This window comes from Bathycoccus prasinos, assembly GCF_002220235.1.
Source record: "Bathycoccus prasinos genomic : Chromosome_14".
NCBI classification, from domain to species: Eukaryota; Viridiplantae; Chlorophyta; class Mamiellophyceae; order Mamiellales; family Bathycoccaceae; genus Bathycoccus; species Bathycoccus prasinos.
The window spans coordinates 235898-250785 of NC_023995.1; the positions used below are offsets into that span (position 1 = coordinate 235898).

At 37.8% G+C, this 14888-nt stretch overlaps 9 protein-coding genes across 9 annotated transcripts; 6 read left to right on the forward strand and 3 right to left on the reverse strand.

Annotated features, from left to right (window-relative positions):
- Positions 1–467: 467 nt before the first annotated feature.
- Bathy14g01280 (serine/threonine-protein phosphatase 5) lies at positions 468–2628 on the forward strand (the record flags this gene model as incomplete). Its single annotated transcript, XM_007509154.1, has 15 exons — positions 468–531; positions 585–751; positions 811–882; positions 932–1042; positions 1093–1235; positions 1288–1366; positions 1417–1455; positions 1506–1652; positions 1699–1833; positions 1884–1994; positions 2047–2151; positions 2202–2261; positions 2323–2381; positions 2435–2477; positions 2512–2628. 15 exons carry the CDS (start codon positions 468–470, stop codon positions 2626–2628), a joined length of 1452 nt encoding a protein of 483 aa, XP_007509216.1.
- Positions 2629–2746: 118 nt separating this feature from the next.
- Positions 2747–3726, reverse strand: Bathy14g01290 (predicted protein; the record flags this gene model as incomplete). Its single annotated transcript, XM_007509141.1, has 2 exons — positions 2747–3582; positions 3621–3726. 2 exons carry the CDS (start codon positions 3724–3726, stop codon positions 2747–2749), a joined length of 942 nt encoding a protein of 313 aa, XP_007509203.1.
- A 764-nt stretch (positions 3727–4490) lies between these two features.
- BETAC-AD (beta-adaptin-like protein C) lies at positions 4491–6336 on the forward strand (the record flags this gene model as incomplete). Its single annotated transcript, XM_007509015.1, has 6 exons — positions 4491–4649; positions 4700–4857; positions 4970–5161; positions 5211–5367; positions 5423–5581; positions 5626–6336. The coding sequence occupies 6 exons, from the start codon at positions 4491–4493 to the stop codon at positions 6334–6336; spliced, it is 1536 nt and encodes a 511-aa protein (XP_007509077.1).
- A 980-nt stretch (positions 6337–7316) lies between these two features.
- Bathy14g01310 (2-oxoglutarate dehydrogenase E2 component) lies at positions 7317–8968 on the forward strand (the record flags this gene model as incomplete). The annotated part of the gene is made up of 3 exons (XM_007509283.1): positions 7317–7385; positions 7437–7489; positions 7549–8968. 3 exons carry the CDS (start codon positions 7317–7319, stop codon positions 8966–8968), a joined length of 1542 nt encoding a protein of 513 aa, XP_007509345.1.
- A 68-nt stretch (positions 8969–9036) lies between these two features.
- On the reverse strand, positions 9037–9354 carry Bathy14g01320 (unknown protein; the record flags this gene model as incomplete). The annotated part of the gene is made up of 1 exon (XM_007509148.1): positions 9037–9354. The coding sequence occupies one exon, from the start codon at positions 9352–9354 to the stop codon at positions 9037–9039; it is 318 nt and encodes a 105-aa protein (XP_007509210.1).
- A 203-nt stretch (positions 9355–9557) lies between these two features.
- Bathy14g01330 (predicted protein) lies at positions 9558–10277 on the forward strand (the record flags this gene model as incomplete). The annotated part of the gene is made up of 1 exon (XM_007509112.1): positions 9558–10277. The coding sequence occupies one exon, from the start codon at positions 9558–9560 to the stop codon at positions 10275–10277; it is 720 nt and encodes a 239-aa protein (XP_007509174.1).
- A 162-nt stretch (positions 10278–10439) lies between these two features.
- Positions 10440–11263, reverse strand: Bathy14g01340 (U1 small nuclear ribonucleoprotein A; the record flags this gene model as incomplete). The annotated part of the gene is made up of 3 exons (XM_007509264.1): positions 10440–10922; positions 10976–11148; positions 11197–11263. The coding sequence occupies 3 exons, from the start codon at positions 11261–11263 to the stop codon at positions 10440–10442; spliced, it is 723 nt and encodes a 240-aa protein (XP_007509326.1).
- A 463-nt stretch (positions 11264–11726) lies between these two features.
- Positions 11727–13007, forward strand: Bathy14g01350 (predicted protein; the record flags this gene model as incomplete). The annotated part of the gene is made up of 1 exon (XM_007509069.1): positions 11727–13007. The coding sequence occupies one exon, from the start codon at positions 11727–11729 to the stop codon at positions 13005–13007; it is 1281 nt and encodes a 426-aa protein (XP_007509131.1).
- A 415-nt stretch (positions 13008–13422) lies between these two features.
- Bathy14g01360 (conserved hypothetical protein) lies at positions 13423–14580 on the forward strand (the record flags this gene model as incomplete). Its single annotated transcript, XM_007509282.1, has 1 exon — positions 13423–14580. One exon carries the CDS (start codon positions 13423–13425, stop codon positions 14578–14580), a length of 1158 nt encoding a protein of 385 aa, XP_007509344.1.
- Positions 14581–14888: the final 308 nt, after the last annotated feature.

Consider the following 14888-nt stretch of genomic DNA (forward strand, 5'->3'; position numbering starts at 1 on the left):
CAGCAAACTGAAGGAAAATTGATCTGAAGTATAAGTATGTTATCTTTCTTTTATTGATGGCGTTTGCATATATGATTTATATGTACCCTTGCGCACTTTTCTCACAGGTAATTAATTTTTTTCTGTCTTTCTCCTTCTTTCGTTTTTTTTAACTATGGCCCATTCGCGCATTAACTTTTTCTCTTTTTGTCGAGTTTATATACATGATGGCCATACGCCTGGCTTCACGTATTTATGTTGTTATTTTTACTCCTGAAAAGAGTTGATATAAAAGCGGAAAATAGCACTAATTTTTCTGATTTCCCACTCATATAAGCACGCTCGCACTCCGCACGCACGCGTATGAATCAAATAATAGACCAAGAGAGTGTTTTAAGAATCATCCGATCACTTTTCGGCTGATTTTTGAAGTTCGTTTTCAATTTCTTCACTGATACGCGAGTCGAAGTCTCGAAAGTACTAACGCTATGGCCGTTTCAACTCCCGAAGACTTTGACGTGCTCAAATCGAAAGGAAACGCTTGCTTTAACGGTTGAGTTTATTAACCTGATGCTTTTTGGCTCATTGATGTGATTGCTAACCAGAATGCTTATACTCTCAAGCCCTTTCTTTCTATTCTGATGCGTTGAAGCTTAAGAACGATCCAATTATACTATGCAACCGAGCTCTTGTACATTTGAAGTGCGAAAATTTTGGTTCAGCTCTTTCAGATAGCTCTGCTGCAATTGCACTCAATCCTCAAAATACAAAGGTATTGTACTTTTTACCCGACTTCATTTTATAGCACACTACAATATATCCAACATTCAGGCATATTATAGACGTGGTATGGCGTATTTCGCTCTTACTAAATTCACTCTGGCGGGTCGTGATTTCAAGAAAGTAAGTTTTTGTGTTTAGGATAGAGGTACCTGTATTTACATAGAAATAGTCCATTCTTTTAAGTCCAACAAATCATGCTGCACGGTCAAGATTTGAAGAATGCAAGAAGAATATTAAGAGATTAAAATTTGAAGCAGCCATATCCAATGTGAACATCAGGGTGAGTTCTGGAAGGATCGTGTTATAAATAAAGTGATGTTTTGTTTACAGGCTTCAGAAAGGCTGAACATAGACGACTTCTTCGTTGGTGAATCGTATGATGGACCATGCTTAGACCACGATGGTAAAATCACCGAGAGCTTCATAGAGAGCATGGTAGTTCATTTCAAGAACGGCAAACAAATTCACAAACGGTGATATCGTTATCAGACTTAATATTGTTTGTCATTAGCATTTTCCCTGAAGGTTCGTAGCCCAAATTCTTCTTCGGGTCAAAAAGATTTTTGAAGAGCTACCAAATATTTGTGAAGTTTCTATTCCGAACGTAAATTAATTTTGTAAATGTTGGAATTGATATTGAACCGTTCTGGCCAGGGATCTACTTTTACAATATGCGGTGATATTCATGGACAGGTATTTTAATTCATCACCCTGAATACAATAATGGAGTTATCAATCATTAGTTCTTCGACTTATGCAATATTTTTGAAATAAATGGGAAACCAACTCACGACAACACATACTTATTCAACGGAGATTTCGTTGACAGAGGATCATTTTCCTGTGAAGTTATTTTGACACTTTTTGCGTATAAATGTCTTCTCCCGAAGGTATGATTTCTGTTTCAGAGGATTTTATTTTAAAATGAATAAGTAGCATTTTCACCTTCTTCGAGGCAACCATGAAACAAACGCCATGAATGCTCTCTATGGTTTTCAAGGAGAACTCACACAAAAATATGGAAAGAGCTTCACATCTATTTTTGATGAAGTTTTTTGTACCTTACCACTGGTAAAACTTATTCCTGTGTGAACCAGAAAAATTTTTCAGTGTTCTTCCAGGGCTGCGTTCTCTCAGAGCAAATTTTCATAATGCATGGTGGTTTATTTTCAGATTCGGAAATAACTATTCAGCGATTAAATGCTATGGATAGATTCAAGGAGCCATCAGATGTAAAAGTTATTTTCCATTTCAAGTGCATTTCATTTTCTAGTCCTTTCTTAGAATGGTGTTTTTTCTGAAATCCTATGGAGTGATCCTTGTGATTCTTGTGGTAAGTTCCCAAACAAACGCGGAGTCGGAATTGCATTTGGTCCTGATATAACGAAGGTATAATTGAAGCATAATCAGATCTTGAGGGATTCACTGAAGCTTTGCAGAATTTCCTAAATAAAAACGGTCTTAAGTTAGTAATTAGAAGCCATGAAGTTAAAGATCAGGTCAGCATTTTCCACATAATAGCAATTTTATGTCATAGAAGCTTTCATGAATATTTCCTAGGGTTACGAAATTCAGCACGGCAACAATTTGATCACAGTTTTCAGTGCACCAAATTATTGGTACGAGCCTGGAACACTATTTGAACTTTATGAACTAAATTGATTAAATATAGTGACCAGATGGGGAATAAAGTATTACTTTTGCGCTTTCCGTGTGTAGTGTTTAAAATTCTTTTCTTTCTTATTCCAGGGAGCTTTCATCAGACTAAAAAGTGACATGATACCAGAATTTATTACATTCGACGCTGTTTCTCATCCAAATATTCCGGCTATGTTCTATGCTAATCCTTACACTAAAATATTATAGAAAATTTAGTAGAGGGAAACGATTTTTTGTGCCCCGTAAAGTGTAAATTTTTAATTTTATTACTGCACTGTTCCTGGTACCGTGATACACTACCAGTATAATGTTTATTTTTTTAAAGTCAGTTCTTATCCTCGGATCCACTTTCATCTTTCAAACCACTCTGTGTATCTTTTCTTGATTCGTGGGATAAATTGGAAACCTTTGGTAATCTATCGCGATTTGGGGATGCTGTTTTATCATTTCCCTCACCTTCCTCATTAGTTTGACCAGTTTCCAAACCAACATCACTATTCCCTTCTTTCAAAGCCAGAGAAGCTTGATTCTCTTGGCGAATTTGCTCCTCTTCCAAGGAAGCCCTCAAGGCAAGCATCAGGGCTGGATCTTCACCGAGATCGATCCCAGTCCCACCCATTGTATTTACGTTTGCTGTAGCAGCTGCAGCTGCAAAACCACTACCTGCGTTTGAACCCGCTGAATTAAATATATGAGTCGCAATAAGTGTATCTGCGATAGATTGACCCTGTGGGACTTTGATCAGATGGCTATTTTCATTCTTATTTACCATTGAAAGCAATGAATCTAATTTTCTTTCGTTATCCGTGCACCTGCCAAAACTTACTATATCAATTGCAACATTGCACTTTTTCAGCTTCCGACCAACTTTAAGAAGTTCCTTCTCATCATCCAATATCGGAGATCCAATAAAAACAACGATCCGCATGCGCTGGTGCTTATTCTGGCGATGTTTCAAGGCAAGATGGGCAACTTGAATACCTGTTACCAAGTTTATTTCACCCTGTATGGTTATACCATGTACAGAGTTCAAAACTTTGCCAAGATCATTTGTCGGTGTAACCAGTACACGTGGAACTTTACCGGCTAAACTCAAAATACCAACAGAGCTTTCTGGATTATTTTGAGTTTTAGCACCTGCTAGTAGATTAACCGCGTCAGCTTCCGCCTATAAATAAAGAGTCAATACAGGAACTTACATAACTTTTGGCACTGTTTCAATACCTGTAAACGGGTTGGAGCATAATCGGAATTACGAACGAACTCAGAATTATCCATGCATATCACCGTCGCTTCAAGAACCATATTGTTCGGAATGTCCTCGATTTTGAAAGCACTGAGTAAGCAATCCTTTAACTAAATCAGATCGTCTGGGAGGTACAGTTAAGCACCAAACACGACGTTTTTGTCACGTTTGCTCCAAACTCTTTGATGCTTCTTATAATATTGTGTGTGGATTTATGCATATTTAAAGCATATATGGCATGATGATATCATATGGCATATGCATGCATGCATTGTTGAAAAAGCGAAAAAAAAAATAGTAAAAAAAGCACCATATGTCATATATATGGCCAACTGTACAGTAATATATTTTGACGAGTAGACAAGAGGACAACACACGACGTGACTGACGAGCCATAGTGAGGTAAGTGCATACTTTGAGTCTAAAACTCGAGAGCGACGTGGTGCGATACCAGATAAAATAGCAGACGGGTTATAACTCCTATTATTACGTCGTGAGTCGTTTTCTGTTGCGCATACGATATCCTGTATCCCCCAAATTCCTTTTGCTTTTATACACCAACGGCACAAAGAGGAGAGAAGAGAATTATGGTCTCTTCTTCGGGAGACGCTAAATTTTTCGTCTCCACTTCTAAAGGTAGATGAACTTTTTAGAATCATTGTGCATACTCATGAGTACGGTTCTATCGAAGGAGAAATTGCTGAATGGCGTGAAGAACTCAGAAGAGCTGATCAAGACAAACAAATTGATGTTTTAAAAAAAGGTGAATTATTTTTACGTGAACGAAGTAAATTGTGTGAGTGCTTCGATAGTGATAGCCGCCATGACTGTGGGTAAAGATGTATCTTCATTATTCGCAGAAGTTTTGAACTGCATGCAAACGGATAATATTGGATTGAAAAAACTCGTTTATCTCTATCTTATCAACTATGCAAAATCTCAACCAGATCTTGTTATTTTAGCCGTGAACACGTTCGTTAAAGTATGTGAAAACTTCAATACTAAATATCTTGACTTTTTTTTCTACATTAGGACTCACAGGATCCAAATCCGCTCATAAGAGCACTTGCTGTTCGAACAATGGGATGTATTCGTGTCAATAAAATCACTGAGTATCTTTGTGATCCACTTCACGAAACTTTACAGGTAAATAACCAATATCCACTTCAAAGTCCTTTCAACTTTGTATTGTAGGACACGGAAGCTTACGTAAGGAAGACTGCTGCGATTTGTGTAGCGAAAATGTTTGATATAAATCCTGAGCTAGTTATTGAGAGGTATATGCGTATTTGAGTTTTAAAGATCTGTCTTAGATGTGTACAAAAGGGGATTCCTTACCCAGTTACAACTGTTACTTGCGGATCCAAACCCCATGGTAGTGGCAAATTGTGTTGCAGCTTTGAGCGAAATTAATGAGAAAAACTGTGATGTCGTTCTAGACATGAGTTTTGATGATGTATTCAAGCTACTTAATGCTCTCAATGCGTGCACTGAGTATGTTTTTTTATGTTTTCTTCCACGAACTTATTGACTTCTGACTTAGGTGGGGGCAAATATTTATATTAAATGCGTTAGCATCATATCATACAGATAATGAGGAGCAAATACTTCAAATTTTGCATCGTATCACTCCACGTTTACAGCATGCGAATCATGCAGTTGTGCTATCTGCCATTCAAGTTTTATTGAACCATTCAGAGGTATTATGTTCACTTTCAGCTTAAAATCAAAACGCACTTCTCCCCAAATTTTCAGGGGTTGAGACGGAGTGAGCTTCAAGCTGAATGCATTCAAAAAATTATCCCGCCACTTATTACACTCCTCAACTCCGAGCAAGAAATACAATATATAGCTTTACGAAACATAAGGCTCGTCATACAGCGTTACCCTGACATTTTACGGCGGAATGTTCAGGTATTTAAGTTGTTTATCACAATTTTTTTCTAATTTTGCAATAGGTGTTCTTCTGTAAGTACTTGGATCCAGTTTATTTAAAACAGGAAAAACTGGACGTTATAGTCAGCTTAGCGTGTGAAGAAAATATTGTACAAATATTGAATGAACTTCGGGAATATGCTACAGAAATAGATATTGAGTTTGTCAGGCACTCCATTAGAGCGATAGGGCAATGTGCTATTTCCTTTGAAAAAACTGCTGCTCAGTGCGTCGACAAACTACTGGAGCTTGTAAATACGCGAGTGAACTATATCGTGCAGGAAGTCGTTATAGTCATGAAAGATGTATTTAGGAAATATCCTAATGAGTATGAAGGAATAATCAACACTTTATGCGATTGTCTTGAGAATTTGGATGAACCAGTCGCGAAGTCTGCAATGGTGTGGATTATTGGCGAATATGCGGAGCGAATTGAGAGTTCTCAGGAACTTATTTCGAGTTTTGTCGACTCTTTTATCGAAGAGTCTTCAATAGTACAGTTGCAGTTACTCACTTCCGTGGTCAAAATTTTCTTAAAGTGTCCAGATCCGGTGTCGCATGCAAACATGGAGCGTTTGCTTTCAGTCGCATCATTTGAAACGGACAACCCAGACATACGCGATCGAGCTTTGGTATACTGGCGAGTATTAAGTTCTCAGTCAAACTGCGCCCATGATGTGATTCTCAATCCGAAACCGATCGTAGAATGTCAACCTAAAGTACATGGTACGTGACTTTCTTATCACTTTTTTCAGCACCTCAATGCATTACATTTCAGAAGCAACAGTACTAGATGAATGTTTGCAGCAACTTTCCATGGTAAGCTCAATCACAAGAAAGTGAAAATTGTTCTACGTCTATGTTGACAACTAAGAAAGAGATGTGAATTCCTGGTACCATGTAGCATATATTGGTACTTGGTACCTGGCACCTGAAAAGAGAGTCTATTTTTAAAGCAAACTTGAAACTCAAAAAAGAAATATTTTACGTTTACTGTACCTAGATGGTACATGGTACATTAACCATCTGCTGAAGGCTTTTGGTGTTGTACTATCAGTACCACTAGTACATAGATTTAGGAAAAAATCTTTCTCGACTCTTTGTATGATAATGCAAAAAAGGATGAAAAAAATTTAAATACTTCATGCAACTTGTACCCATAGATGTATGCATATAATACACTGTACCATGGTACCAGTGGTATATATGTACCACACTCTCCCTATATTACTATACGTACTGTTACGAGTAAAATCCTAAAAAACAAAACAAAAATCTGTCTGTCAATCTGCACTCTGCACACATGTGCACAGTCTCGGGCACGTTGCATTCTATGTATGGCAGTGTAAATTATGGTTTAAATTTATCAAAATAAGCCACAGACAGACAGACAGACAGACCACAGATAAAAAAAGGAAAAAAGTAGGAGACTCGTACAGACCCAAAAAAAACGAAACAATTTAGCGTGACACAAATAAAATTATACAATTGTGGCGCTATAAGTGAGGTTTCAAGGAACTAACTAAGAAGCCAGCGCTCGTATAAGTTAAAAGCTTTGCAGGTAAAGAGGTAACCACGAGCTGTTTGTAGCTGTTTTGTGTTTCGGTTTCCTCATCCTCAAATAGTATAATTTCAAACGCGAAACCAAAAAGGAAAAGGAAAAGACAGTTGGTTCCAAAGGAAGAAAGTGATAACTTATAACTACTGTTAATCAATGGCTACATTAGCTAGGAGAATTAAGCAAGTTTCGAAATTGCAACTTAGATCTTCCGAATTAATCTGCGTAAGAAATCTCCATAACTTTTCTAAAAGTATCATTAACGATGAAATATAGGTTCGCTATCGTTCCAACAGCAGATGGTCAAAAAATGATCAGCCTACTGGCAGGTATGAATTATTCTATTTTCACTAAATTCGATGATGAATTATACTTCAAAAATTTTCAGCTCCGTCGGAAATACTCTTAGTAGAGAAGTTCGGAAATCATGTGCCTGGCAGTTCTATTCTACTTTGGCTCAATCTGTTGAAGAGCGGATTGTAGTACCACAAATGGGTGATTCCATCACCGAGGGTACGTTAGAGAAGTTCTTGAAGTTTCCGGGAGATAAAATACAGGTCGACGAAGTTGTCGCCTTAATTGAAACAGATAAAGTTACGCTGGATGTGCGCTCCACGAATTCTGGTCAAATCAGAGAGCTGAAAGTGTCAGAAGGCGAATCAGTGGTTGTTGGACAAGAAATTATGTCTTATGTTCCATGCTTGGTCGATGATATCGTGAAAAAACCTCGTCCTGAAAGTAACGCAGATGACGACGATCATGTAAATATTTCTGTTGTTGTCCCAACGATGGGTGATAGTGTTTCTGAAGGGGTAATTGTAGCTTTAAGCTCTAAACCCGGGAAGCATGTGAAAAAGGACGAGTTGATAGCGCAAATAGAAACTGATAAAGTCACAATTGACGTTCGCTCTCCAGATGATGGTCTTTTTGTAAAGTATACCGTGCAAGAAGGTGAAGCTGTGTGTGCTGGGGACATGATAGCTCAAATACTACCAGAGTCAGGAATATCTGAGGTCCAGATTAAAGGTGAAGTCAGTTCCGAGAGTTCTTCGTCTATTTCTGTTCCTTCTACTTCTACGCTTAAATCAAGCCAGTCAGAGTCCCGAGGTGAAAGCAGAGTGAAAATGAGTCGTTTACGAATGCGAGTCAGTGAACGTTTAAAGTCTGCTCAGAACACGTATGCCATGTTAACCACATTCAATGAAATCGATATGACTAATGTTATAAACATGAGAAAAAGATATAAAGATCAATTCCAGGCTAAATATGGGGATAAACTTGGATTTATGAGTACATTCGTAGCAGCGAGTGCAAGAGCATTACGGGAAGAAAAAAGCGTGAACGCAGTAATAGAGAATGATGAGATAGTCTTCAAAAATTTCGTTGACATTTCCGTGGCAGTCAGTTCTCCAAAGGGCCTAGTTGTTCCGGTTCTACGTTCAGCTGATAAAATGACTTTTGCACAAATTGAGTTTGAGATTAGTAGATATGCAAAGAAAGCTAATGATGGCACTTTATCAATAGATGAGATGACTGGTGGGACATTTACAATTTCAAATGGTGGAACTTTTGGTTCGCTTTCAGGAACTCCAATTATTAACCCACCTCAAAGTGCAATTTTGGGCATGCATTCTATCGTTCACCGTCCTATCTGCATAGGTCCGCAGAATCTGATTGTAGCCAGACCCATGATGAATGTCGCTCTAACATATGATCATCGATTAATTGACGGAAGAGAAGCTGTTTCGTTCCTGAGAATAATCAAGAAGAATGTCGAAGATCCGCTTCGTATGTTGACAGAACTTTAGAATCGAAAATATGAAGAAGAACAGGAAACTATTTTCGACGAGGATAGTGAGCTGACATAATTGAAGCGTTATGGAGTGTTTCTGTTCAAAGCGAGTTTATTTGCAATCGTCTCGGCTGGTACCTGTGATACTAGAATAAATAAGTAGGCAATTTGTACTCGTATACTCGTACTGCCCTTTTTTCGCATAGCTTTTTTTACTTCAAGTGCCGTATTTGCAAGTAAAAATCGTTGAAAGGAAATGAAAATTTTGTTGCGACCAAGTTGTTTTGTTTTGAGTTGTTGATGATACATTGCTGTAATCAGGTGGAACAGCCAATATATTTTGTCAAATTCAATTATTTGGTTTGGCTTTTTGTGTATTATGCCATCATGTGCCATACCCATATTGTTTATTACGTATTGAACAATATTTTTTTTTATCTCTTCCCCCATTTCCCTCGGACCTTCGTTGTTTTGAAAAGTCGCAACGAGCGCATGTTATTGATCTACGGTGATGATATCTCATACATTCGTTGCACTGACTCAGAAGACGAGACTGATCAATAGTAAGGCGTGTGTTTTTTGAAGCGCGCTTTCCTTCAAGAGTAATGGCCTGTTCCAAAAGTGGACTCACAAATACAAATACAAGGAGTATCTGTTGTTTCGTCGCGAGTACGAGAAAGAAAAAACATTATACGACTACCTTTCCAAAACCATGTCCCAAACTAAACATGTCCTTGGGTAAGACACGCTCGACAGCTTATGAAAGTTGTACGTTGAAGGAAAACAGAACTGAGTTGTACTGTCCCTTTAGGAGGATATTCTTATCTGGGTTGACACTAATCTGCTGTCACCAAAGTGCTGCAATTGCTTCAACTCTTCAGAGTGGACAAGTAGGAAATCAAAGTAGCGTGCGCTACAAAGGTAAAGAATGGAGCATTATTCTTCCCGACTTGTATCAGAGAGTTGCGATATATTCGAGTAAGGAAGGAAGTCGAAATAGTTGCGAAAATTGTGGAGCTGCAGGAGGAAATGTTAGTATATCAAAGAGTGAAAGTCCTTTACTTGCTCGCTTTAGTTCACAAAGTGGAGAAACCGATATAACCGTCAGTGTCATAGGTACGAATAATCTCAAATTATCTCTTTTGCAGACAAATAATATCGAAGAACTTGGTTCCCTCGATTCTACGTCAGCTTTATTTTTACCCTCCACTGCAAAAATTGAAGGAAGCAGTACACGCAAGTCCAGTGCGATGAAAACATTTTATTCATGGGATTTCACGTACGGAAATCAAAGAGTTCTTCTCACGGTTATTTTTTTGATCTAATATGCACAATTAACTAATAAATATTCCCTGTGACAGGCTAGTGTGAGTTTTGGAAAGGTACTTTTATTAGGTTGCTCTTGTGAAAGAAAGGTCTGGGAAAAGTATGAAAAGAGTTTTCACAAGATATCGGAAAGTTTTAAAGTCGGAAATGATGTGTGAGAACTAGATGGCGCTTTTTGCATATTCAATTTCCATAGTATGAGTAGCGTTCAAACGAAATCCCTGCAGCCCTGATAATGCAGTTGTTGCCTCGGCAGCACATCGAAACTGGACTGAAGCTAGACCGGGTTTCTCAGAATCTGTTCTAACCCTTTGAAAACCTGGGAATTGTTTGAATAAAAGAGATAGCATTTGATCTGTGGTAGCTTCTGTTATAAAAAGAAAAGTAAATCCGAGTAATTCAAAATTAAAGTTAAGTATAAAACCTGGCAAACCTTTAACAGAAAGTATAGCACTTTTCAACTTATTTTTGTGCTCTTCCCTATCTTCTCCCTTCTTTTCTTGATCAATCCCGACATCCTCTCCACTTCTCCTCATTGAGCTGATACCGGAAGAATGAATGCATTGCTCACTCGATTTCTGAGGTAACTCTGAAGAATTAATCTTCATACTTGCGGATGGAAACTTCAGAGCAACAGCAATATTCTGTGAAGGGAAGCCATAATCGAAAAATTAAAAGTGAACAAAATATTAAAAACCATTGGCTTGCTATAGAACGGTAAACCCTGGAGAACATGTAATGCGTTGTCTGCGGACTGAGAATTACCGAATACGATCCATGCCTGGCCTCTTAGCTTGTATCTTCTAGACGCAAAGATATTCGAAACCCTTCCGAATTGTGAAAAAACGGCGAGGAGAGCTTTTCGTAGTTCTATTTTGGGGGGTCAAAAGTGTTTTTAAGCGTTCCGGTAAAGCTTACCGTTGACAGCGACTGTCTCATTTAAGTTACTAATATACAGTGTCGTGTTATCTTTACAATTTTCCATGTCTTTGTTCGTATTTCATATAGTGCTGCTATATATAAAATCACTTTCCCCCCTGTTGATGAGTGAGGTACACGAATTTTTTTGGCGTTTTTTTTAGTTTCTGCGCGACTTTTTGTGTTTTTTTCTTTTTCATACATGCCTATTAGTATGCTATGCGGACTCGTATTTGATGCGAATTTCCGCAAATTTCCTGTCTTCCTTCTTTTACATTTCTACGAGTTGTCGAGTTCACTAATTACAAGGTACCCGGTAATGCCTAGGTATCTGGTAGTCATAGTATTGACGCTTTGACAAACAGTACTTCCAGATTTTTTACCTCAAAGGGAGGTAACATATCAAGGGTTTGCTTGTTCGTCGCTATTACCCCGAAATCTGGATTCTTTGTCTAACTTATTCATTATTCTGGCGAACCTCATAGCTTTCATGCACACGAGAAAGAAAGGTATTTTTAAAAGAAGCTAATATGCCTTCTCCTGCTATCTGCTCATCCCTTCACATTTTGAACGAGAACTACAAAGTACTTTTATCCCGAGACTGGCGAGGAGATGTATCAGATTCGTGTATCCAGCGTTTCGTTTCTCAAATGAAAGGTTCAGATAATGACCAGCCTAGTATTCCTATTATTCGTGATACTGAGACTAAAACAACTTATGTCTATATAAAGGGAAATGGTTTATATTTTATGTGTACTTCAAAGTTTGACACGAATATTTTAGCCCTTTTCACGTTTCTCCATGATTTATTAAACATATTTATAGCATATTTTGGTGATTTAGAGGAAGAGAGTATCTTGGATAACTTCGTTGTGATTTATGAGCTATTGGATGAGGTTATAGATAATGGTTACCCTCAGTTTACAGAAGCAAGCATTTTAGGAGAATATATCAAGACAGATGCACACAAGCTTGTCAAGGTTAAAACTCCATCCGTGATTACAGATGCTATTTCGTGGCGAAGCGAGGGTATAAAGCACAAAAAAAATGAAATTTTTCTAGATGTCATTGAGCAGTGTGATCTTATGATAAGTTCAAAGGGAGCAATCGTAAATGCTGAAGTACGAGGCTCGCTGAAGTTACGGACGTTATTATCGGGTATGCCCGAATGCAAACTGGGACTGAATGATCGTCTGAAACTAGGTAGCGAGCACAACTATCCAAACATTGTATTTGAAGATATGAAATTTCACCAATGTGTTAAGTTGTCCGAGTTTCATGAAGACAAAACAATTTCATTTATTCCCCCTGATGGTATTTTTGAACTTATGTCATATCGTCTGACAAATGTTAATGTTGATCCATTAATTTGGTGTGAGATGAAAGTGGAAGAATCAAGTGCTACAAGAATTGAGTATGTTATCAAGATAACGAGTCAATTCAAGGAGAAACACACTGCGAATAATATTGTTATCAAAATACCTGTGAGAAGCGATGTAATATCACCGGAGATAAAATGTGAAGCTGGTTCCATAACATACTCTCCGGAGTTAGAATCGATGATTTGGATCATAAAATCACTTCCTGGAGGAAGAGCGGAGTGTGCAAGAATAAAGTTAAGTTTTCCTTCAATAGCGGAAGAGAGAAAGACATTCACTTCTCCTATTTTGAGCGTCAACTTCGAGATTCCATACTTTACGATTAGTGGTGTACAGGTCAGATACCTGAAAGTTTCCGAAAAAAGTGGGTACCAAGCATTACCATGGGTAAGATACACCACGAAATCCGGATCTTACAATTTTAGGATATAGATAGATTACCTTATTAAATTATTTGTTTGTGCACACCGAGCCTTGTGGAAGGTGGGGAAGCAGGAGAACTCAATTTTAAAAAATGAAAAAAAAAATCTTTTGGCATCCGAGGAACTTATGTACATTTAAGTGGGACTGGGGAAAAGCTTGGAAAAATCTCCAAAAAAAATAGTTTGCTTTTTTTAAGAGGTAAATAGAATCTAAGTCCAAGGAACGAATATATATAAAGAGCAGTCAAAAAAGTGCGGCCTCTTCATTGATAGTGTTCTTTCTATATCTATAATATCTTAGATTTTGGCCTCTTCAAGGTTCTTTTCATTTTTATCACAAATTGTAACTCTGATTCCAAAAATAGTACAGACTTGAAATAAGTCTTCACGGGAAAATTGCTGGACGTTCAAGTCTAATCGGTATTATGCAAAATGCGGTGATAAAGGAGCACTTCATTGAAGATATAGAGGAATCAGTGCAGCATGAGGTGTGTTTTAATGATGCTATTCATTGTGAAAGGAATTCCATCGGTCACGATGGACGAGCGGCCGAAATAAAGAATAATATGATACAAAAGAAGATTGGCCGTCCTCGGGCTAAAAGCTTATTTAGCTCTATATTTACTCAATCATACGACAAAAAAAGGCATATGCACCCTAAGCTTTTATCTGTAGACATTGCTGCATATGGGTTAGGATGGAAAGAGAGTGAGAAGTGCCTTGCACTTTTTTTCCTATTAATTTTCAGTATTTCATGGGGTATGCTTATTTCTTTTGATGAAGGATCAAAATTATTTTATTTTGACCATTCCTACTGGGTCAAACTTCTCACGCAAAATTGTTTTTTCTTACTTGTATTTAGTATTTGTGGATTTTTAGTTGTCACTTGTGATTGGAAGGATAGTTATTCGCGCAAAAGCTGTCATGTTGTGATGTACCTTACTCCACTCCTTGTTCACCTTATTTGGCCTTCAGGTGAGACAAAACTACCGGATATCTGGGAAATGAGCTGGACAGTCTGGTTTCAGTTTGTTCCATTCTTGTTTTTGATGAAACCACTTCGCCGTTGCAGTGCTCTTTTGATGCTTTCATTTCGAGCAGTAGACAGGGCTCAAGATAGACCGCACACGCTTGCATGGATAATATCTCAGCTTGTTGCAAGTTACATGGTTATAATTTGTTTATATTCCTATCTATCTGTAAGAAAGGGATTGCCGAATGAAGCTGGAAAATTAATTTTGGTTCCAATAATCGTAAATGTTTTTGGAGATGGTCTAGCCGAACCCATAGGTGTGCGTTTCGGCCGCCACAAATACAGAGCATCAGCATTGTGGTATGATGGGAAGTGCTGTTCCGGAAATTTCCATCGAACATATGAAGGGAGCGCATGTGTCTATTTCATTACACTTTTCTCACTATTTCCTTTTGAGGGATCTCTTTCCTCGAAACAGTTCATAGCCCTTCTATTCCTTTTACCGCCTGTCATGACGTTATCGGAGGCATGGGCTCCACATACATGGGATAATCCTTTCATAACACTGATGGGCACTCTAACTATTTTTATGGTCTATGAAGTGATTTAATACTATGAACTTACATACCTTTTACTTACGAATTATTTGACTATTTTGTTGTACAGTGCCACAGAAAATGTAATGTGGAATTAGTCATAGACCTTCATTTTTTGTTTTTTTTTCATGATGTTTAGAAGCTGTCATACTCATAAAAATGCGTCAAATTTAGGAGTATCCACCGCGTTTTTTGCATTTATAGGAGCTATTATTTCTTGTCTCTATAACTCTCCAAAATTTAACCTATGTTTGTGGTATATACAACTTGCTCATTGCCCTATTTTCACAAGTCTTCATTGAACTTTCTGCCAGAAGAAAGC